The following is a 25,324-nucleotide window of genomic DNA, read 5'->3' on the forward strand; positions in this document are numbered from 1 at the left end:
AGGGGAGCCCACGTGTTGATGTGCCGCGTTGATTAAAATACGCTTCTCTCATGCGGCATTTAGCACCGCTTCCGTGCCGCCGCGGAGTTATGGCGTAGCTTCGTTCTTATTCAAGTCATTTAATGATGATATGCGTTTGTATGGAACTCCAACAGAGGTTTTGAACCCAGGGTGGACTGGCTGAACCAGGAGGGTTCAGGTTTAGGGGTGTAATGGGTGCTGGTAAACCTTAACCCTCCTCTTGTGTTAGCGTCGGCACCCTAACCCTAACAGTATTAGAGCCCCCTAGACATGACCTAACACCCCTATAGTCACTTTGTACTCCTATTTCCCAATATGACAGACATATCATCATACAACAAATAAGCTATAAAAACATAAATGCGTTGCGTGACACCCAAGACACCCAATGAAGGCACCTGCACCAAATAACATGCCCGAAAGCCAGTTGCAAAGAAAGGCCCTTGGTTCCGTTCACGTCACCCCCACCCCCCAAGACACACCCACTCCGAACCACCGAGAATCCTTCTTTATAATCACAATATTTTTGTAAGTTGAGCATAGAAAACCTTAAGCTGTATTAGAGCCCCCTAGACATGACCTAACACCCCTATAGTCACCTTTATACTCCTATTGCCCAATATGACAGACATATCATCATACAACAAATAAGCTATAAAAACATAAATAGGATGCATGCTTGTGTGTGTTGCTTTAAATGCATTCCCAAGGGGAGCAGAGTGAATCGCAGACAGGAAGTGACATCAGAGGCTCAGAGTTGAGTTTCATTTTGCTCTTGTCTTTATTTGGGATTATTGTGCCTTTAAGTATATTTAATATACATATGTTTGGATGAAATATAGGCATTATTTACCGGAGACGGTTGAGCATAGAAAACCTTAAACAGTATTAGAGCCCCCTAGACATGACCTAACACCCCTATAGTCACCTTTGTACTCCTATTGCCCAATATGACAGACATATCATCATACAACAAATAAGCTATAAAAACATAAATAGGATGCATGCTTGTGTGTGTTGCTTTAAATGCATTCCCAAGGGGAGCAGAGTGAATCGCAGACAGGAAGTGATATCAGAGGCTCAGAGTTGAGTTTCATTTTGCTCTTGTCTTTATTTGGGATTATTGTGCCTTTAAGTATATTTAATATACATATGTTTGGATGAAATATAGGCATTATTTACCGGAGACGGTTGAGCATAGAAAACCTTAAACAGTATTAGAGCCCCCTAGACATGACCTAACACCCCTATAGTCACCTTTGTACTCCTATTGCCCAATATGACAGACATATCATCATACAACAAATAAACTATAAAAATATAAATAGGACGGGTGCTTGTGTGTGTTGCTTTAAATGCGTTCCCAAGGGGAGCATAGTGAATCGTGGACAGGAAGTGACATCAGAGTTGAGTTTCATCTTTCTCGTGTCTTTATTTGGGATTATTGTGCCTTTAAGTATATTTAATATACATATGTTTGGATGAAATATAGGCATTATTTACCGGAGACGGTTGAGCATAGAAAACCTTAAACTGTATTAGAGCCCCCTAGACATGACCTAACACCCCTATAGTCACCTTTGTACTCCTATTGCCCAATATGACAGACATATCATCATACAACAAATAATCTATAAAGACATAAATAGGACGCGTGCTTGTGTGTGTTGCTTTAAATGCGTTCCCAAGGGGAGCATAGTGAATCGTGGACAGGAAGTGACATCATGGGCTCAGAGTTGAGTTTATTCGGGATTATTGTGCTGTTGTGGGATCATTCCAACACGCATTTACAGCCTATGTTAGTGTCCCCTGAATGCCTCATGGTTGTATTTTACTTAATGGAGCCATGTTTATGTTTGAAAATGCATCTTTTAGGCAAATAAATACATAACAGTATATTTAATATGCATATGTTTGGATGAAATATAGGCATTATTTACCGGAGATGGTCCACTCGGGGGGTCACAAGACACTCAATGAAGGCACCCTGCACCAAATAACATGCCACTTGCAAAGAAAGGCCCTTGGTTAGCCCCCTAGACATGACCTAACACCCCTATAGTCACTTTGTACTCCTATTGCCCAATATGACAGACATATCATCATACAACAAATAAGCTATAAAAACATAAATAGGATGCGTGCTTGTGTGTGTTGCTTTAAATGCATTCCCAAGGGGAAGGCATTGAATATAGACGGCTTGTTGACTGACTCCATAGCCATCACTTGTGCAGGACGCTGTCTTGTTCCCGTTCCCGTTCAAAAGTTCCCCTCCTGTATCCATCAATGGTTTTGGCCAGCAGGCAGAGTGCAGCCATTACCAACAGCAGCAAAGAGGGTCAGGCCCTTTTTTTTCCATTAGGAAGCTGAGGTTGCTTTGTGTAGATTTGCACCAGCGTTACAGGGATGCTTTCACAAAAGGGCTTTATTGTACACAAGAGTGGTCCGATCATGGCTGACGGGGAAAAATCTCTACACAAAAGACGAGGATGAGACATTAAAAGCAAAAAAGACCCGCATCCACTTTGTTATACAGCCCTAAAAACACACCATGTTCTCCTGAGCTTTCATATGTTCATCTATTGAGCATGACACACTTTACACAAAAACCCGAATAAATCATATTTTTCAGTCTATTGAAAGGTCTGCTTTGAAAATAACAAGCAGATTATGATGGATTAATGTTATGATATTGTACATATGTCTAAAAAAAATTTAAATAAAAAAAACCTTAATAAAAACCTTAATAAATCATATTTTTCAGTCTATTGAAAGGTCTGGTATGAAAATAAGAAGCAGATTATGATGTATTAATGTTATGATATTGTACATATGTCTAAAAAAATTTAATTTTAATTTTAATTTTAATTTTAATTTTAATTTTAATTTTAATTTTAATTTTAATTTTAATTTTAATTTTAATTTTAATTTTAATTTTAATTAATTTTATTTAAATTAAAATTAAAATTTAAAAAACCCTAAGAAATCATATTTTTCAGTCTATTGAAAGGTCTGCAATGAAAATAACAAGCAGATTATGATGGATTAATGTTATGATATTGTATATATGTAAAAAAAATTAAAATTAAAATTAAAATTAAAATTAAAATTAAAATTAAAATTAAAATTAAAATTAAAATTAAAATTAAAATTAAAATTAAAATTAAAATTAAAATTAAAATTAAAATTAAAATTAAAAAACTAGAATAAAAACCCTAATAATTCATATTTTTCAGTCTATTAAAAGGTCTAGTATGAAAATAACAAGCAGATTATGATGGATTAATGTTATGATATTGTACATATGTCAAAAAAATTAAAATTAAAATTTTAAAAACTCTAATAAAAACCCTAATACATCATATTTTTCAGTCTATTGAAAGGTCAGGTATGAAAATAACAAGCAGATTATGATGGATTAATGTTATGATATTGTACATATGTCAGAAAAATAATTAAAAAAAAATTAAAATTAAAATTAAAATTAAAATTAAAATTAAAATTAAAATTAAAATTAAAATTAAAATTAAAATTAAAATTAAAATTAAAATTAAAATTAAAATTAAAATTAAAATTAAAATTAAAATGAATTTTAAATGTGGACACTAGTTTGAGGCCCCCGCCTTGATATGATAGTTTAAAGTTTGATATGGATGCTGTATGGTATCATGTACCCAGAAAAAAATCCCTAGTACCTATACGGAGTAACTTCTTGTTACGTCTTCTTCTTCTTATCATTTAGAACTCGATTTAACTGTTGAGGAACACACGACCGGACCACCTTCTCCCTCAAACTGCGTATGTGTCTGAGCAGTGGTAAGTTTATTTTCCATCCGAGTCAGGTATTACTGCTGATTGTGTACTTGGATCCCCAATGACTGGCTCCGGTCCAGTCCTGCACTGTCAATAGTTACATGCTCTTATTAGCCAGCCGCTCATGGGAAATCAATATGGCTGAACAAAAGTGTGGCAAAAAAGGCACAGATCCAATATGACCTTGCAATTTCCTCACACCTTGAATACACACGCGATTCCATCACTTTCCCACGCCGTTCCCGTTTCAACACCGGGTCAACTCTGCATGTTTGGGTCTTGCGTCGGGGTCACAATCGGTTTGGATTGACTGCAACCGCCGTCTCCTTCACGCCCTTCTGCTTCCATTAATCCACGGTATCCTGATAGGGGATGTAGCCTATGAGGACTTTGGAGTTCTGGTGTGTGCGGGGGTGCTAATAGGGGGCTGCCCGTCACCTTCCTTGAGGCCATGGGCGGGCACTAAAATTCAGGGTGGGGTCAATCAAAGTTATAGTCTTAGTGTTCCATTAATGTGCCATATCGGTTCTAAACTCTGACGGCCATCTTTTTCCTCTGAAGGAGCTTTCCCTGCACCGGTAAGACTTCGGTTTACTTTCCTTAAAGGCCTCAGCCGGTGTAGTGGCACCTCACACCCCCCTCGCACCCCCCCACTTTGCTACTCTTCAATGCAGAGCTAATTTAATGCTCTATTTGTGTTTTATCCCATAGGCTATGTTACATTTAAGTTTGTGTATATTTATGCGATATCGGAATGATATCAGGAATCGGTTGGGATGAAACTGCATCCGTATCGCGGAAAAGATGTGTTAGCGAGGTAAAACATGTTCTTTATTGTCTGCGTTGCCCCTAATCCAGAAGCATTTGCTTTTTCTCGCTAGCCGCCCCCCGTTCAAGCCTAATAATGTCAGATTAAGCTCGGCGCAACTGTCCATCTGACATAACGGCTTGATTTGTGCTAGATTGGAAAATCTGGATGGGATGCCTCCCAATCCTTATAATTCCGCACACACACACACACATACATAGACACATGTGAGCGGATTAAAAAAAAAAACGTAGGAGATGGATCTTCTACAGAACGGTAGAATCGGTTTTTACCGATTTATTGGGTTCAAAGTTCTATGTGAGTTTGGGCGTCTGGTAGAATGGGACACCGTCTTCGTTCCTCGATATGTCCCCGCGATACCTTCACGCTTCGGTGGGCATGCCCTCGTTTTATCGGAGCATAACAAAAGGGGGCAAAAAAAAAGTGTGTGGGGGGGCGTGTTTTCATGATACGGACTATTTAGACTCCAAAAACAGTACGCTAAACAGCTAAAGTTAGTCGTTGATGTACCGCGAGCGTTATACCGTACCATTTCGGGGAGCGGTCACATGTTCCTGCGGGTCGCTCACGTGACCCCGTCGGCACGGACCAATCAGGTGGCGAGTCATTCCGAGCACAGCAAAAAGGAAGCGCGTGAAGGCGGGGGTTATCATTTTCCTTTTTACGATTTTTAATCTAGCAACACCAACGGCGCTCGCTGACATCATTCTTCGCTACAGAAAGGTAAAAAAAAACGATTTTCTTGATTTGGATTTGGTGTTTTCATTGAGTGGTTTTGCGTTGGATTAATTCCAGATTAATTACAAATATTCTACAATCTTGTCGGTGCTTAACCTGCGACCTTTTTTTTTTTATCAAGCTGTCACTCTTAATAATTCATTGTTGACGTTTTTTACGCGTGGAAAAATTAGCTCGATTGTGTCGGTGAGTTGACTGGGTTTTGTCGTTTTCGCTCAAGCATAACGGCTTTGATTGTCCGAGACTCGCTGGACTGACCTTGAATGCAACACGAAACCGATACGTGGTCGTTATTGCAATTATCGTCACGCTGATGTTGCCGCTGCCATATTTGATAAAGATTACGTCGTATCTGCAGTGGACGCTTGTTGTTGTTGGGGGGGACGGGGGTGGGGGGGTAAAACAATCACCCCGTTTTGGGGGAGCTCGGACCCCCTTAAAAAGTCAACCGTTGTAATATGACTTATTGTAAATTACCGCAGATCTAAAATGGCCGACTTGACGCGCAGCTCTTTCACACGGCACAACATGGTGCGTGTGTATCGTTAAGCCTCTGACTGCGTGCCCCCCCCCCGCCCGCCCCACAGCCCCCATCGCGGGCGCTAACGCACTCAAATGTACTTTTTTGGGTTCCTAAGTTAGCTTCGCTCTGACCGGGTTTTGAGGAAGCGTTTGATCGTGATCGGGGTTGAGGTACCGGGACGCCGGGCGGATGATCTGCACTGACAGCTTTTGAAAGCACTGTCATATACGTCCACGCCCCCACCCCCCCATCGCCCCCCCCCCTCCCATTCCGTCGCACCACGTACAACAAAAGAGCGATGCTCATATACCAGTGAAGAACAGTTCTAGTCCAAAACCTGCGTTTCGTTCATCAGGTCAGAAGTTTGCCGGGGAGCAAAAACACATCAGCCGGAGGGCCCCCACTAAGCCCCCTACCCCCTACCCCCTGCCCCGCTGCCCTATTTGCACGCTAATTTCCCCTTTGTTCACTTGTAATTGGAGCACAAACATCCGGAGCGCCCCCCCGCCCCCCCGTCCTCCAGTTGGGGGCCAGCATATTGGCCAGACTCATCCTTTGCCCCGGGTCAAATGACGACGTGACTCGTCTTCAAACGCAGACATCTGTGTTTGATAAATGAAAGTACATGTCAATTGTTGGTTGTGGTCCCATTAACATGGGGCCGTCACTCTATCAATGTGAGGATGAAGGAGGAACAGATGATTTAGTTGGGAGGATGCTTTCTTTCTTTGGGCGGCACGGTGGTCGAGTGGTTCGCACGCGGACCTCACAGCTAGGAGACAAGGGTTTGATTCCACCCTCACTCCAAATTGTCCATAGGTATGAATATGAGTGTGAATGGTTGTTTGTCTATATGTGAGGACCCTTGTGAGGAAAAGCGGTAGAATTTTAATTTTAATTTTAATTTTAATTTTAATTTTAATTTTAATTTTAATTTTAATTTTAATTTTAATTTTAATTTTAATTTTAATTTTAATTTTAATTTTAATTTTTTTAGACATATGTACAATATCATAACATTAATCCATCATAATCTGCTTCTTATTTTCATACCAGACCTTTCAATAGACTGAAAAATATGATTTATTAGGGTTTTTAATTTTAATTTTAATTTTAATTTTAATTTTAATTTTAATTTTAATTTTAATTTTAATTTTAATTTTAATTTTAATTTTAATTTTAATTTTAATTTTAATTTTAATTTTAATTTTAATTTTAATTTTAATTTTAATTTTAATTTTAATTTTAATTAATTTACCGCGAAAAGTGGTAAAAATGAATGAATGAATGAATGGTTGGGGTTCGCTGACGACAGTTTGGCAACCACAAGGGATCCTCAGTGGTTCAAAAAATAATAACAGTGAAATAATGACCGAATGTCAGTGAATGCACCATGAGTTCCTATTAGTACTATTCAACTGATTTGACTTGAAAAATTTCCTCGAATTTGTCATGGATGGATGGTGATAGATCCCACGACCGTACCAGCTGAGATCCTCGATATTGGCGTTCTTACCCGTATCCGATATGACGATATTGTCCATCACTGGGGTCTACAACGTGGTCGGGGGTGGGGGAGAGTGGGGGAATCTAACACCTGGTCTAGCACTTCATTACCAATATCGCTATAAGCAGCAGCTCTTCTCTAAAGCTAATATAAGAAAACATTATGCTTTTCTTTACTGTATACCAGTGGTCTCAAACACGCGGCCGTGGGCCAAATGTGGCGCGCAGGACACTAGTTTGAGGCCCCCGCCTTGATATGAAAGTTTAATGTTTGATATGGATGCTGTATGGTATCATGTACCCAGAAAAAATTATTACGTTTGATTAATGTTCATGTTAAAGGTTAAATAACTGTTAATAGTTATCCTCCCTATCCGTGTGGAAGTGGTAAGTTTTTGGCTATTTAAGTTGAAAGGAAATAACTTGAAGGCTACCGTTTAGGTCGCTAGCTCTCTAGTTTGCGAGTTAGCATGCGTCTCAAGACCCTGCGGTTGCGCAATATGTTGTAAATAATATTTAAATTTTAATTACATTTTTTTAAATTAAAATTAAAATTAAAATTAAAATTAAAATTAAAAAATTGTATTTAATATTTTTTAATTTTTAATTTTTTTTTAATTTTTTTTTTGAAAACCTGATGCGGCCCAGTCTGACCCAGACTCGAGCTCCAGTGGCCCCCAAGTAAATTGAGTTTAAGACCCCTGCTGTAAACCGTAAAACCGCAAAACAACACAAATACTGCAATATTGTCGAAAAATTGTCATTTTTATTTGAAACATCATATCTCAGTAATAATCATAAGCAATACATGTTCTCATAGTGTTGACAAGTAAGAAAGCTGCACATTTCTATGTTGCACAAACATCCGAATAAGAACAAAATGTGAAATTATTAACTACTTTGACTCCATATCATTATCAGCAGAAATCCCATATTATTATTATGCCAATATTGACGTCACTACTGCTGGGTACTTTCTAGCTAGGAGTGTTTTTAGCATCATTTCCACATCAGCAGCTCCTCATAAACCAGCGCTCATCTCCGCATTGTCACTCGAGCACAAAAGAGACAAGGCCACCGATTCATCTTTCTTCAAGAGCAATGCTCAAGTCTTTTCTGTAGCAATCAGACGCGGGGAAATTCGGTAAGAAAGCGAGGAGGTGGGAACGGGGGTTGGGGGTGGTGGGTTTTGCGGTGGGGGTGTATTTTGTGCACCGCGTTGCCCAGCCGAGCGTAAAGCGTGATTAATTCAATAGCCGCCATAGAGGAGGAGGCTAGCAGCGCTGCAACACCGAGCATGACCCACTTTCCCCGTCAGATGTCATGAAAAATTCTCTGCCGTCCCCTCGTTGTGCCCCCCCCCCCCCGCACCCCCATTCCTGTCCTGACCGTCAGACTTTGTGAGGGTTTAAAAAAAATTATAAAATTGACTCGACAATATTAATTTAATATCAATATTTTTATTCATATTATTATTATTATTATTATTATTGTATGTTTCTATGCTAAATTTTCTATGCCGCTTAATTCTCTTTAGGGTCAATCGCAGACAATAAAACATACCATCTTATATTTGTGCATGAATATGACCAGAGAATAATCACAACACTAATAAGAAAGTCCCTCATTTATCACGGGTATTTGGTTCCAGACCCGACAGTGATAAGTGAATTTTTATAAAGTTGGATTCCTTATTCATAAATAAAATGTTTTAATATTTATGCATGAATATAACCAGAGAACAATCACAACACTAACAAGAAAGTCCCTCATCTATCACGGGTATTTGGTTCCAGACCCGACCGTGATAAGTGAATTTCTACACTAACAAGAAAGTCCCTCATTTATCGCGGATATTTGGTTCCAGACCCGACTGTGATAAGTGAATTTTCATAAAGTTTGATTCCTTATTCATAAATAGAATATTTTCATATTTGTGCATGAATATGACCAGAGATCAATCACAACACAAAAAAAAGTCCCTCATTTATCACGGGTATTTGGTTCCAGACCCGACTGTGATAAGTGAATTTTTGTAAAGTTCGATTTGTTATTCATAAATAGAATATTTTCATATTTGTGCATGAATGTGACCAGAGAACAATCAAAACACTAACAAGAAAGTCCCTCATTTATCACGGGTATTTGGTTCCAGACCCGACAGTGATAAGTGAATTTTCATAAAGTTGGATTCCTTATTCATAAATAGAATATTTTCATATTTGTGCATGAATATAACCAAAGAACAATCACAACACTAATAAGAAAGTCCCTCATTTATCGCGGATATTTGGTTCCAGACCTGACTGTGATAAGTGAATTTTCATAAAGTTTGATTCCTTATTCATAAATAGAATATTTTCATATTTGTGCATGAATATGACCAGAGATCAATCACAACACAAAAAAAAGTCCCTCATTTATCACGGGTATTTGGTTCCAGACCCGACTGTGATAAGTGAATTTTTGTAAAGTTCGATTTGTTATTCATAAATAGAATATTTTCATATTTGTGCATGAATATGACCAGAGAACAATCAAAACACTAACAAGAAAGTCCCTCATTTATCACGGGTATTTGGTTCCAGACCCGACAGTGATAAGTGAATTTTCATAAAGTTGGATTCCTTATTCATAAATAGAATATTTTCATATTTGTGCATGAATATAACCAAAGAACAATCACAACACTAATAAGAAAGTCCCTCATTTATCACGGGTATTTGTATCCAGACCCGACAGTGATAACTGAATTTTCATAAAGTTGGATTCCTTATTCATAAATAGAATATTTTCATAATTTTGCATGAATATGACCAGAGAACAATCACAACACTAACAAGAAAGTCCCTCATTTATCACGGGTATTTGGTGATAAGTGAATTTTCATAAAGTTGGTTTTCATAGCACAGAAAAAACATTAACGACCTTTCTAAATACACTTCTTAACATTATTAGAGTTCTCTACACATGAAATAACACCCCTATAGTCACATTTACTCTCCAATTACCCAATTCAGTAGACATAATAAGAAAAAATAAAACATAAATAAGAGGCAAGCTGAGTGGGAGCAGACAGGAAGTGTTGTTTTAACTTAGTAGTTTGTGTTTTTATGAGGGATTAATCAATTAACAGTAACATTGCTGACACCTAGTGAGCAGTGTAGATTACTACATCACAACATCTATTGAATGCGTCATCTGAATGCCTTATATTTATATTTTACTTCATTTAGATATTTTATGCATGAAAATGCTTCATTTTGCTTGCATATTTTGCACTAATAATAGGCCATAATAGTCAACCATGAAAAATTAATTATTTGTGAATTGATATAAAAATGTGAGAGCGAAGCCGCAAAATTCAAAACGTGCAGTCAAGCTTCAGTTTTCAGAAACAATTTTGTTTCGGATTTCCTACACTGTCTTAATGATCATAAAAGATGATAATATAAACAGATGGCTGTGCAATAATAGGTTGGTGTCCTCAGAGCCGTACTGGTCAATAAATTGTCAGCCCAGAGCTTTTCACTCACTGGTTAGTGCTGCTCCACTTCATTGTCAATTGGTGGGGATACCAAATTGGTGGAGGCGCAGTTGAGTGAATTGAGTGGAATAAAAGACGTCATCCCATTTGTGTGAATGAAATAAGTTGGGATAAATATTTTTTAAAAGGGTAATTTTTAGAAAATAACATTGGGGGAAAAGTCCTAATAATACGGGAACAAAGTCAAAACATAAAAAATGAAAATTAAAAAATAATTAATAATATAACAATATAACAATATAATATAATTAATATAATTAATAATAAAATTATATCAGAAAGGCAGGAAGTGAACAAATGTAACAGTTACTGATTGTAATAAATAATAAAATAATATTATTATTTTATTATTTGTTTATTTATTTTATTATTTTATTATTATTTTATTACATATAATAATATGTAATAAAAATAAAAATAAAAATAAAAATAAAAATAAAAATAAAAATAAAAATAAAAATAAAAATAAAAATAAAAATAAAAATAAAAATAAAAATAAAAATAAAAATAAAAATAAAAATAAAAATAAAAATAAAAATAAAAATAAAAATAAAAATTTATTGAATAAATACAAAAAACTTAAATTATATTAGGAAAGCAGGAAGTGAACAAATGTAACGGTTACTAATTGTAAAAAATAAAATAAATAAAAATAAATATAAATAAATACAAATAAATACAAATAAAATAAAATACTTAAATTATATTAAAAAAGAGGAAAGTGAACAAATGTAACAGTTGCTGATTGTTAAAAATAAAAATAAAAATAAAAATAAAAATAAAAATAAAAATAAAAATAAAAATAAAAATAAAAATAAAAATAAAAATAAAAATAAAAATAAAAATAAAAATTTATTGAATAAATACAAAAAACTTAAATTATATTAGGAAAGCAGGAAGTGAACAAATGTAACAGTTACTAATTGTAAAAAATAAAATAAATAAAAATAAATAAAAATAAATACAAATAAAATAAAATACTTAAATTATATTAAAAACGAGGAAAGTGAACAAATGTAACAGTTGCTGATTGTTAAAAATAAAAATAAAAATAAAAATAAAAATAAAAATAAAAATAAAAATAAAAATAAAAATAAAAATAAAAATAAAAATAAAAATAAAAATAAAAATAAAAATAAAAATAAAAATAAAAATAAAAATAAAAATAATTAAAACAAATTTAAACTGTATTATGGAAAGCAGGAAGTGAACAAATGTAACAGTTAGTGATTGTAAAAGTACCAGATGGAGGGGTAGGATTTAATAAGCTTTGCTTCTTCCTACTCCTTTTGGACATGTGGAACTGGGAACTGATTATGGGATGCATTCAATTGTAATCTGATGCATGTTCAAATGAAATTAAACCATTACCATTACCAAAACATTATGTGACTAAAGTCATAATATTACAAAAAGAAAATGTACAAAGTTTATTCACAATGAAAAAAAATGCAAAAAAAAAGAGGGGAAAAAAGCCTGAAGTTGAGACTGATAATAAATTTTTCACCTAAATGGCAAAATTGACACGCAGTTTATTTCTTGACATATGTATAACTTCTTAGCATATCTGCATGTGTTGCTTTACAAAATATTAAAGAGGCCTTTTCATTTTTCACTATCTATTCTATAAATACTGCTATACTACTATAAATCTTAGGACTCCTTGTGTTAAATATTCATTTATCCATTTCATTCCTCATATATGTATAAGTATATCATATATGTTCCTCAGTATGGATGTTTTTGCTGCCATTTATCTGTTTGAGTTCAAAATAACTTGTAAAGTTCTGTATGGATTTCGATGAAATTTTCAGGAATTGTTAGAAATGGGATATGGAAGACGTGATTCCATTTTGGGGGTGATCCGGAGCACCGTCTGGATTTGGAATGTTTTTTTTTAACATTGTGACATAGGACTATTTTCGGCATTTGTGCATATAACTTCACAAAAAATGGTCATAAGACTTATTCAGATAATGGAATCATTTGGGAGACTATGATCCTGAATATGGACCTATGGGACCTATGGAAGGTGCTGGAGCCTATCCCAGCTGTCTTCAAGCGAGAAGCGGTGCACACCCTGGACTGGTGGCCAGCCAATCACAGGGCACATATAGACAAACAACCATTCACACTCACATTCATACCTATGGACAATTTGGAGTCGCTAATTAACCTAGCATGTTTTTGGAATGTGGGAGGAAACCGGAGTACCCGGAGAAAACCCACGCATGCACGGGGAGAACAGGGTGGAATCGAACTCGGTTCTCCTAGCTGTGTTTCTGCATGTCAAAGTAAATATTCTCTTTCAAAAATCTGATATTCTGGAACAAATGAATTGCATTTAATGGATTTCCTGTGGGCTGGCCACCAGTCCAGGGTGTACCCCGCCTCTTGTCCGAAGACAGCTGGGATAGGCTCCAGCACCCCCGCGACCTTTGTGAGGATAAGCGGTAGAAAATAAATGAATGAATGATTTCCTGTGGGGAAAATTGTGTTTTGGAATGAATAAAATAAAATTTGACCTAAAAAATTACCCCCAAAAAAACAGTTGGGATAGGCTCCAGCACCTCCATGACCTTTGTGAGGATAAGCGGTAGAAAATGAATGAATGAATGATTTCCTGTGGGGGAAAAGTCCTTTTGGAAGGAATGAATAACATCTCTATTAAAAATGTTGTGTTTTCCACAAAAATACAATAAAATCTGACCTAAAAAATTACCAAAAAAATATAAAAAATATCTTGGATAGGCTCCAGCACCCCCGTGACCCTTGTGAGGATAAGCGGTAGAAAATGAATGAATGAATGATTTCCTGTGGGGGGAAAAGTCCTTTTGGAAGGAATGAATAACATCTCTATTTAAAATTTTGTGTTTTCCATAAAAATACAATAAAATCTGACCTAAAAAATTAACAAAAAAAAACAGCTGGGATAGGCTCCAGCACCCCCATGACCCTTGTCAGTATAAGCAGTAGAAAATGAATGAATGAATGATTTCCTGTGGGGGAAAAGTCCTTTTGGTAGGAATGAATAATATCTCAATTAAAAATGTTGTGTTTTCCACAAAAATGCAATAAAATCTGACCTAAAAAATTACCAAAAAAACAGCTTGGATAGGCTCCAGCACCCCCGTGACCCTCGTGAGTATAAGCGGTAGAAAATGAATGAATGAATTATTTCCCGTCGGGAAAAAGTCCTTTTGGAAGGAATGAATAACCTCTCTATTAAGAATGTTGTGTTTTCCACAAAAATGCAATAAAATCTGACCTAAAAAAATTACCAAAAAAAACCCAAAAAACTGCTGGGATAGACTCCAGCACCCCCATGACCCTCGTGAGTAGAAAATGAATGAATTAATGATTTCCCGTTGGGAAAAAGTCCTTTTGGAAGGAATGAATAACATCTCTATTAAGAATTGTTTGTTTTCCACAAAAATGCAATAAAATCTGACCTAAAAAATTACCAAAAAATACAAAAAAACTGCTGGGATAGGCTCCAGCACCCCTGTGATCCTCGTGAGTAGAAAATGAATGAATGATGTGGGGAAAAAATCCTTTTGGAAGGAATGAATAACATCTTTATTAAGAATTGTGTGTTTTCCACAAAAATACAGTAAAATCTGACCTAAAAAATTACCCCCCCAAAAAAACAGCTGGGATAGGCTCCAGCACCCTTGTGAGTATAAGCGGTAGAAAATGAATGAATGAATGATTTCCTGTGGGGGAAAAAGTCCTTTTGGAAGGAATGAATAACATCTTTATTAAAAATTGTGTGTTTTCCACAAAATTGCAATAAAATCTGACCTAAAAAATTACCAAAAAAAAACCAAAAAACTGCTGGGATAGGCTCCAGCACCCCCGTGACCCTCGTGAGTAGAAAATGAATGAATGAATGATTTCCTGTGGGGGGGAAAGTCCTTTTGGAAGGAATGAATAACATCTCTATTAAAATTGTGTGTTTTCCACAAAAATACAATAAAATCTGACCTAAAAAAATTACCAAAAAAAACAGCTTGGATAGGCTCCAGCACCCCGTGACCTTCGTGAGTATAAGCGGTAGAAAATGAATGAATGAATGATTTCCTGTGGGGGAAAAAGTCCTTTTGGAAGGAATTAATAAGAATTATTAAGAATTGCTGTGGGCTGGCAACCACTCCAGGGTGTACCCCGCCTCTTGTTCGAAGATAGCTGGGATAGGCTCTTGCACCCCAGTGACCCTTGTGAGGATAAGTGGTAGAAAATGAATGAATTAATGATTTCCTGTGGGGGAAAAAGTCCTTTTGGAAGTGTTTTCCACAAAAATACAATAAAATCTGACCTAAAAAATTACAAAAAAAAACAAAAAACTGCTGGGATAGGCTCCAGCACCCCCGTGACCCTCGTGAGTAGAAAATGAATGAATGAATGATTTCCTGTGGGGGAAAAAGTCCTTTTGGAAGGAATGAATAACATCTCTATTAAGAATTGTTTGTTTTCCACAAAAATGCAATAAAATCTGACCTAAAAAAAATACCAAAAAATAAAAATAAAAATAGCTGGGATAGGCTCCAGCACCCCCGTGACCCTTGTGAGTATAAGCGGTAGAAAATGAATGAATGAATGATTTCCTGTGGGGGAAAATGGTGGTTTGGAATGAATAACATCTCTATTATGAATTGTGTATTCCACATCTTTATTAAGAATTGCTGTGGGCTGGCAACCACTCCAGGGTGTACCCCGCCTCTTGTTCGAAGATAGCTGGGATAGGCTCCAGCACCCCAGTGACCCTTGTGAGGATAAGCGGTAGAAAATGAATGAATGAATGATTTCCTGTGGGGGAAAAAGTCCTTTTGGAAGTGTTTTCCACAAAAATGCAATAAAATCTGACCTAAAAAAATACCCCCCCCCCCCCCAAAAAAAACACTATTGGCTGCAAGGTTTTAGCCCGATGGGCCAAATGATTCACGAGGCCTTGACCCAATTCCATGATGCGTATACCGAAAACAGCTCCACTCTTAACTCCGACCTTGTTCAATCTCACCTCCTTTGTTCTTGACCTCAATCTAAGCTCTCAACGTTTTAATCCCGCTTCACAAGACGCTTTCATTCCCGATTTTTGTGGCACCGACCGCTTCCTGGACTCGGACTCGGGGTGCAACGTCAAACACTGACTTGTTTTGCAGCAGCGATATGTTGAGCTGCACCGCTGGATGGAGTCTTAAACCCAGATTAAGGTTTTTTATGTAATCTGCTCTCCTCTGGGAGATTGGAGAGACATCTGTCGACAGAATCCCCTGAACGCATCACTCGGCTCACTCGGCTCACTCGGCTCACTCGGCCTCCGCAGGGGTCGCAGCATAGCTTTTATATAGCGCGGTGCCGGGTCGGTCCACAAGTGAGCCTCTCGGTTCCCACAGCTGTCTCCGCTGTTCTTCTAATGAGGGAACGTTCAAATTCTGCTATAATTGCACGTTTGCTAATTAGCAGCTGGCAGGGAAACAGATGCAGCTGCAAAAATGCGGACATGACAGGTGAGATGAAAACAGAGAATGTGTTTTTTTTTTTTTTTCCCCCGCATCTGATTGGCACATAAAGACGTCGTCAAGGTCGGCCGCTCCGGGGAGGTTTTATGATGCATCATGTCTGCGTGAAGAACATACATGATGAAAAAGCACCATCATGTCATCTGTATTGAAGTGAAATGATTTATCCAATTAGTAGTTCCATGCATGTAAACAATAAGAAAAGAAAATCGTATTTCTATGATGTCTTTTAATGTTGTAGGTCTGAAAAACATAATAAATATTACTGCGGATGGAAAGCAAGGCCATGCTGATTTGGCTGCTTGACATCAACGGTCCGGAGCGACCTCTTGTGTTCACTAGCGGTATTACAAGGCATTACATCAGATGGCTGCTTTCATTAGAATTGTGTGTCTTGTATTGTATTGCATAACAGGGGTGGTATCGAGCCGATACACAGGAAATAGACTACCAATATTGCCGATATTAATACTTAAACTATGCTAAGCTGAAATATCTCAAATTTGTTGTTCGTGAATATAAGCAGAACTTAAAAAAAATAAATGAACCTAACAGTTTAAGGCAATGTAATAATATCAACAAAATAATACAAGTATTACATTTTATTATTATTATTATTATTATTATTATTATTATTATTATTATTATTATTATTATTATTATTATTATTATTATTATTATTATTATTATTATTATTATTATTATTATTATTATTATTATTATTATTATTATTATTATTATTATTACATGTAAGTGTTTGAGCATATTATTAATAGTAAATACATCCACAAATACGTTTTAAAATTAATTAAATATTCAATATTCAATATTCAATATTCAATATTCAATATTCAATATTCAATATTCAATATTATTTAATTTATTAAATATTCAATATTCAATATTAAATATTATTTAATTTATTAAATATTATTTAATTTATTAAATATTAAATGTCAAATATTCAATATTCTATATTATTTAATTTATTAAATTTAAAATATTCAATATTAAATATTATTTAATTTATTAAATATGAAAAAATAAATATCAAATGTCAAATATTACTTAATTTATTAAATATTAAATATTAAATATTAAATATTAAATATTAAATATTAAATATTAAATATTAAATATTAAATATTAAATATTAAATATTAAATATTAAATATTAAATATTAAATATTATTTAATTTATTGAATGTTATTTAATTCATTAAAAATTAAATATTAAATATTAAAAATAAAATATTACATATTGGATATTAAAAATTTGATATTTAAGATTTTAAATATGAAATAAATATAATGTTACATCCAGAATAAACACTTTTTTCATTTTATTCAACAAAAAATTATTAATAAATAAAAAATAGATACATATAATCATAACCAGGATAAACCATTTTTGTTAAATTTTATACAAATAATACATTTAAATATTGATAATGAAATAACAGTTAACATTTAACATTTCATGCAAATATTAATCCAAAAATCGGAGGGGGACATCAACTCTACCTCACCGGCCTCCGGGACATTGCACGCCATCATAAGTCTTTACGTGTGACGCCATTTGTCTCGCAGGTGACCTCCCTCTGCACCATCGCATTCCCACCGGCCCTCCGACTCCTCTCTTGACGTGACCACGCCCCTTCCTCTCACATCCGACATGGAGCCCATCAAGGTCCAATCAGAAGGTGGACTGAATGTGACCCTGACCATCAGGCTGCTGATGCACGGCAAGGTGCGACTCGGAGAGGCGTTTGCATCACATGGTGTCTGAACCCCGCCCACAAATTAACGTCTTTGTGTGTGTGTGTGTGTGTGTGTATGTGTGTGCGTGTGTGTGTGTGTGTGTGTGTGCAGGAGGTCGGCAGCATCATAGGAAAGGTATGGTGACTCGTTCAAACACGCAACATACGCAAATATTAATAAACGATAAATGTATAAATTCATTCTCGCTTTCAGAAAGGGGAGACGGTAAAGAAAATGCGTGAAGACGTAAGTAAGAGCGTCTTACGTCAACACCGTCTTGTAATTTCTGGCACGTACCAAACCAAACTGTCGTCTTGTGCAGAGTGGCGCCCGCATCAACATCTCGGAGGGCAACTGCCCCGAGCGGATAGTCACCATCACGGGGCCGACGGACGCCATCTTCAAGGCCTTCGCCATGATCGCCTACAAGTTTGAGGAGGTAAAAATACTTTCAGGGTCACATGACCAAACGTCAACGTTTATGTCGACTGCCTGTTTAAGTCGACCAACTTCATAATTATTATTGATTTTAGCAAAAGCAGATTTGTGCTTATGTCAAAATCAGGGGGGGGGGGGGTCCTCCACACTGGGGGCTGTGTCGGGTCTGCTGAGGGGGTGCCATCCTTGGGTCCCTTCGACCCGGCCGGCTGGGGGTGCCTCTCTTTTAATGTGGGGGTCTGCCCGTCTCTCGGATAAAATTGATTAAATATTAAATATTAATATTATTATTATAATATTATTAAATTTATTAAATTTTAAATTTTAAATTTTAAATTTTAAATTTTAAATTTTAAATTTTAAATTTTAAATTTTAAATTTAATATCAATAAAAATTAAAAAATAAAATTAATATATTAACATTAATATATTAAAATTATTAAATTAAAATTAAAATTAAAATTAAAATTAAAATTAAAATTAAAATTAAAATTAAAATTAAAATTAAAATTAAAATTAAAATTAAAATTAAAATTAAAAAATAAGGAAAAGTGCTCTACAAATAAAGTTGATTTGATTTGATTAACGATAGCGATATCAAGCGATATCAAGTGGTATCAAGCGTTATCAAGCGATATCAAGCAATATCAAGCGATATTCAACAAAAAAAATAAATCCATAAATACGTTTTTAAAATTAAAATTAAAATTAAAATTAAAATTAAAATTAAAATTAAAATTAAAATTAAAATTAAAATTAAAATTAAAATTAAAATTAAAATTAAAATTAAAATTAAAATTAAAATTAAAATTAAAATTAAATATAATGGTTACAACCAGAATAAACACCTTTTTCCTTTTATTCAACAAAAACATTTAAATAAAAAAATACATATTATTATACCATGCGATATCAAGCGATATCAAGCGATATTCAACAAAAAATAAATATATCCATAAATACGTGTTTCAAATAAATAAAAATAAAAATAAAAATAAAAATAAAAATAAAAATAAAAATAAAAATAAAAATAAAAATAAAAATAAAAATAAAAATAAAAATAAAAATAAAAATAAAAATAAAAATAAAAATTAAAATTAAAATTAAAATTAAAATTAAAATTAAAATTAAAATTAAATAAATATAATGGTTACAACCAGAATAAACACCTTTTTCATTTTATTCATCAAAAAATATAAATAAAAAAAATAAAATACATATTATTATACCAAGCGATATCAAGCGATATCAAGCGATATCAAGCGATATCAAGCGATGTCAAGCGATGTCAAGCGATATCAAGCGATATTCAACAAAAAATAAATAAATCCATAAATACGTTTTTTTTTAAATAAATATAATATATAAAATAAAAATATACTTAAAAATGTATATACTAAATGTATATACTAATATACTAAAAATTAAAATTAAAATTAAAATTAAAATTAAAATTAAAATTAAAATTAAAATTAAAATTAAAATTAAAATTAAAATTAATGGTTACAACCAGAATATACACCTTTTTCATTTTATTCAACAAAAAAATACAAATAAAAAAAATACATATTATTATACCATGCGATATCAAGCAATACCGCCCCTGAAACTAACGTAGGGTCAGGAACCACGTTCGGTCATGTGATGCCACCCACTCGGAAACAACATCAAACATCAGCCACAACTGTCATTCCAGGACATCATCAACTCCATGAGCAACAGTCCCGCCACCAGCAAACCCCCCGTCACCCTGAGGCTGGTGGTCCCGGCCAGCCAGTGCGGCTCGCTTATTGGCAAGGGGGGATCCAAAATCAAAGAGATGAGAGAGGTAGCGGAAGTCGTCTCCATTCAACCGAAACAGGAACCCCTGATCACTAACACTTTCCTACTCCCAGTCTACAGGCGCTCAAGTCCAGGTGGCGGGAGACATGTTACCCAATTCCACCGAGAGGGCCGTGACCATCTCCGGGGCGCCTGAAGCCATCATCCAGTGTGTCAAACAGATATGTGTGGTGATGCTGGAGGTAGGGTCAATTCTATTTCATGCTGTGTTGGATTTGATTGACAGGTGTCACATTCAAAGGGGGGTTTTGATGGTATTGATTGCTGATGAATGCGCATGGCAGATACTCAATGTTAGGGGAAAACTGCACCGTCATCCATGATCCTTCTGTTAGACTCTTATTAAAAAACTATTTTTTTATATACATGCTTTGACCAGGCTGCACTGTGGTTGAGTGGTTAGCTTGCAGGCCACACAGCCAGTTCGATTCTCGGCTCTCGACTCTGTCTTTAGATTTAACATTTATATTTATATTGAAAAAATATAATTTACATGTAGATTAAGCATTTCTAAGTTCTGAGTAGGGCTGCATGGTGGACAAGTGGTTCGCCCGCAGGCCTCACAGCTAGGAGACCCGAGTTCAATTCCACCCAATTCAATTCTGTGTTCAATTCTTGCATATTCTCCCCTAAAATATAAATAAATTATTATTATTATTATTATTATTATTATTATTATTATTATTATTATTATTATTATTATTATTATTATTATTATTTTATTGTTGTTATTATTATTATCATTATTTTATTATTATGATTTAGTGCTTTATTCTTGTAAAATTTCAGCTGCTTTTTCCTCATTTCTGATTTAAAAAAATTGTAAATTGTTATTTTAAATATTTTTCAAATTTATTGAATATTTTGACTTTAATTCGCATAATTTTTTCCACAACCTAATTTTCCAAAAATGACAACTTTGTCTGTTGCTTTGTTTGTTTGTTTTTGTAAAACTTCCAAAACTCGTATTTCAACTTTATGCATGTTACTTTTCCTCATAACATTACAATTTTATTTTTCGGTAAATTTTTCATTTTTTTTTACGTTAGATTTCAACCTTTTGTCTTAATATTTTGACTTTATTCTTGTAGAATTGGTGCTCGTTTTTCCATTTTTCAAATGTGATTCTTGTTCAATTATATTTTTAGAATGCGCTGCAGGCCAAAAAAAAAATCCTTCACCGCAAATGGCCCCCGGGCCACACTTTGGACACCCCTGGCTGCTGTTATTGCATATAAGTGTTTGAGCATATTATTAATAGTAAATACATAAAAATAAATATAATATATAAAATAAAAACAATAAAATATATTAAATGAATAAAAAATAAAATAAAATAAAATAAAATAAAATAAAATAAAATAAAATAAAATAAAATAAAATAAAATAAAATAAAATAAAATAAAATAAAATAAAATAGTTACAACCAGAATAAACACCTTTTTCATATACAATTATTCAATTATATTTTTAGAATGCGCTGCAGGCCAATAAAAAAATCCTTCACTGCAAACAGCGCCCGGGCCACACTTTGGACACCCCTGGCTGCTGTTATTGCATATAAGTGTTTGAGCATGTTATTAATAGTAAATACCTAAATACATAAAAAATATAATATATAAAATAAAACATAATAAAACATAATAAAACATAATAAATAAATAAATATAATATAATATAATATAATATAATATAATATAATATAATATAATATAATATAATATAATATAATATAATATAATATAATATAATATAATATAATATAATATAATATAATATAATATAATATAATATAATATAATATAATATAATGGTTACAACCAGAAACCATTGCTGTTATTGCATATAAGAGCATATTATTAATAGTAAATACATACATAAAAATAAAAATAAAATAAAATAAAATAAAATAAAATAAAATAAAATAAAATAAAATAAAATAAAATAAAATAAAATAAAATAAAATAAAATAAAATAAAATAAATATATATTATATATATTATTATCTATATATAATATAATTACAACCATAATAAACACCTTTTTCATTTACAATGATTCAATTCTATTTTCAGAATGCGCTGCAGGCAAATAAAAAAATTCTAATCCACAAACGGCCCCACGGCCACACTTTGGACACCCCTGGCTTAGTGTTTCACGATAGCTGGATCTGCGTCGTAGCCAGCCACATTATTGTCTGCTGACCAAAATACTGCAAGTACTACATGTTGTTACGAATGTACTGTATTTGCTACTACATGATCACAGCATGTTTATTAGTTTTTAGGGTCAATTCCATTACTTTCATAATAGCTGATTTATGCTAGCAGTTCATAGCATGAGGATTGTGAATGATGGGGAATATTCCCCCCCCCAAAAAAGGTGCAGTTTTCCTTTAAAGATATTCCAGGTCTCGGGTTAATTTGAGCCGTCTGCACCGCCAGTTGTCCGCCGTGCCGCCCATGATAGCACCCGCCTGGGACGCCGGGACTGTTGAGACGTGGCCGTAAGTCTCGAGAGCGCTCAGGTTTGGGTTTTTCTTTTAGCGCGGGGCGTCATCATTATCCAGTTGAAAGAGACGTTCAAAGGTAAAGCACAAAAAAAGCGGACGTTTACGTCAGCATGACCGCAAGCGAAGAGCACTTTCGATGTCACGGGTTTCCCCCCCCCTTTCAGGCACCGCCCCCTTTTCAGTCTCACTTTACGTGCTCTTGTTCTTCCTTTTTTTCTAACACTCTCTCCACATCTCACTCCTTCTCCCGCTCTCCTCAGTCCCCACCGAAAGGTGCCACAATCCCCTACCGCCCCAAGCCTGCCTCCACCCCTGTCATTTTTTCAGGTGGCCAGGTAAGAGCGGACCCACTGGGGGCGTCCACAGCCAACCTCAGCCTCTTACTGCAGCACCAGCCACTGCCTGTTAGTGTCGCACCAGGTTTTATTCACCCGACCCGCTCCACAGCACTACACGCCTTCGCGCCCTCACCCCCCTCCCCCCGTCCCCCACCCCCGCCCATCCCTTTTTGACGAGCATGAAACCACCCTCACTGCCATCCATCAGCCTGGAACTGGGATAAATGGCCTCACTGGGGTCATTAGGGGAGGATTTGGCTGCGGCCGCGGTCTATTATTTTGGGGGTGGGTAAATCCATCAAGACTGGCGGGGGGACCGGCCGGGTCACCGAATTATTGATGCGAGACAAAAAAAGAACTGATATTAATTCGTTTCTATGTATCCCCGTGATCCAGTGATCATATTGTCCAGTACTTCAATACCGAGTACTTACATTAAACTAATGCTGTTTCGCAATAATAACCACTGTTTGTGCATAATACTGCAATATGCAATACAGTTATAGATATAAATACATAAATACAGGTTATAGACATAAAGGTAAATACATAAATACAGTTATAGACATAAAGGTAAATACATAAATACAGTTATAGACATAATGGTAAATACATAAATACAGGTTATAGACATAAAGGTAAATACATAAATACAGTTATAGACATAAAAATAATACATAAATACAATTATCGACATAAAGGTAAATATATAAATACAGTTATAGACATAAAGGTAAAAGTACATTAATACAATTATAGAAATAAATATAAATAAATACAGGTTATAGACATAAAGGTAAAAATACAAAAATACAGAAATAGAATTAGAAAAAATATAGAAATAAAGACAAATAATTACAGGTAATAGAAATAAAGGTAAATACATAAATACAGTTATATAAATAAATATAAATAAATACAGGTTATAGACATAAAGGTAAAAATACAAAAATACAGAAATAGAAATAGAAAAAAATATAGAAAAAAATATAGAAAAAAATATAGAAATAAAGACAAATAATTACAGGTTGTAGAAATAAAGGTAAATACATAAATACAGTTATAGAAATAAATATAAATAAATACAGGTTATAGAAATAAAGGTAAAGACATAAATACAGTTATAGAAATAAATATAAATAAATACAGGTTATAGAAATAAAGGTAAATACATAAATACAGTTATAGAAATAAATATAAATAAATACAAGTTATAGACATAAAGGTAAATACATAAATACAGTTATATAAATAAATACATGTTATAGACATAAAGGTAAAAATACAAAAATATAGAAATAGAAATAGAAAAAATATAGAAAAAAAATAGAAGAAAATATAGAAAAAAATATAGAAATAAAGACAAATAATTACAGGTTATAGAAATAAAGGTAAATACATAAATACAGTCATAGAAATAAATATAAATAAATACAGGTTATATAAATAAAGGTAAATACATAAATACAGTTATAGAAATAAATATAAATAAATACAGGTTATAGACATAAAGGTAAAAATGCAAAAATACAGAAATAGAAATAGAAAAAAATATAGAAAAAAATATAGAAAAAATATAGAAAAAAATATAGAAATAAAGACAAATAATTACAGGTTATAGAAATAAAGGTAAATACATAAATACAGTTATAGAAATAAATATAAATAAATACAGGTTATAGAAATAAAGGTAAATACATAAATACAGGTTATAGAAACAAAGGTAAATACATAAATACAGTTATAGACATAAAGGTAAATACATAAATACAGTTATAGAAATAAAGGTAAATACATAAATACAGGTTATAGAAACAAAGGTAAATACATAAATACAGTTATAGACATAAAAGTAAATACATAAATACATGTTATAGAAATAAAGGTAAATACATAAATACATGTTATAGAAATAAAGATAAATAAATACATAT

The 25,324-nt window shown here is 33.9% G+C and overlaps 1 protein-coding gene across 12 annotated transcripts in view; it reads left to right on the top strand.

Annotated features, from left to right (window-relative positions):
- Window positions 1–4,259: 4,259 nt before the first annotated feature.
- Window positions 4,260–25,324, top strand: part of LOC131104132 (poly(rC)-binding protein 3-like) — a 40,071-nt gene continuing 19,006 nt past the window's right edge. For 4 of the 12 annotated variants that reach the window (XM_058050964.1, XM_058050967.1, XM_058050966.1 and 1 more), the window contains exons 1-8: window positions 4,496–5,386; window positions 18,090–18,249; window positions 18,372–18,395; window positions 18,474–18,506; window positions 18,583–18,699; window positions 20,395–20,526; window positions 20,594–20,722; window positions 23,313–23,456. In XM_058050964.1, coding sequence (XP_057906947.1) covers window positions 18,175–18,249; window positions 18,372–18,395; window positions 18,474–18,506; window positions 18,583–18,699; window positions 20,395–20,526; window positions 20,594–20,722; window positions 23,313–23,456 — 654 coding nt within the window. In that variant the 5' untranslated portion in view covers window positions 4,496–5,386; window positions 18,090–18,174. Of the gene's footprint in view, window positions 4,413–4,487; window positions 5,387–18,089; window positions 18,250–18,371; window positions 18,396–18,473; window positions 18,507–18,582; window positions 18,700–20,394; window positions 20,527–20,593; window positions 20,723–23,312; window positions 23,457–25,324 lie in introns of those variants that run through there. The other 8 variants (XM_058050969.1, XM_058050971.1, XM_058050970.1 and 5 more) reach the window with 4 other exon arrangements.

Source organism: Doryrhamphus excisus, chromosome 16 (genome assembly GCF_030265055.1).
Source record: "Doryrhamphus excisus isolate RoL2022-K1 chromosome 16, RoL_Dexc_1.0, whole genome shotgun sequence".
In the NCBI taxonomy this organism is placed as follows: domain Eukaryota; kingdom Metazoa; phylum Chordata; class Actinopteri; order Syngnathiformes; family Syngnathidae; genus Doryrhamphus; species Doryrhamphus excisus.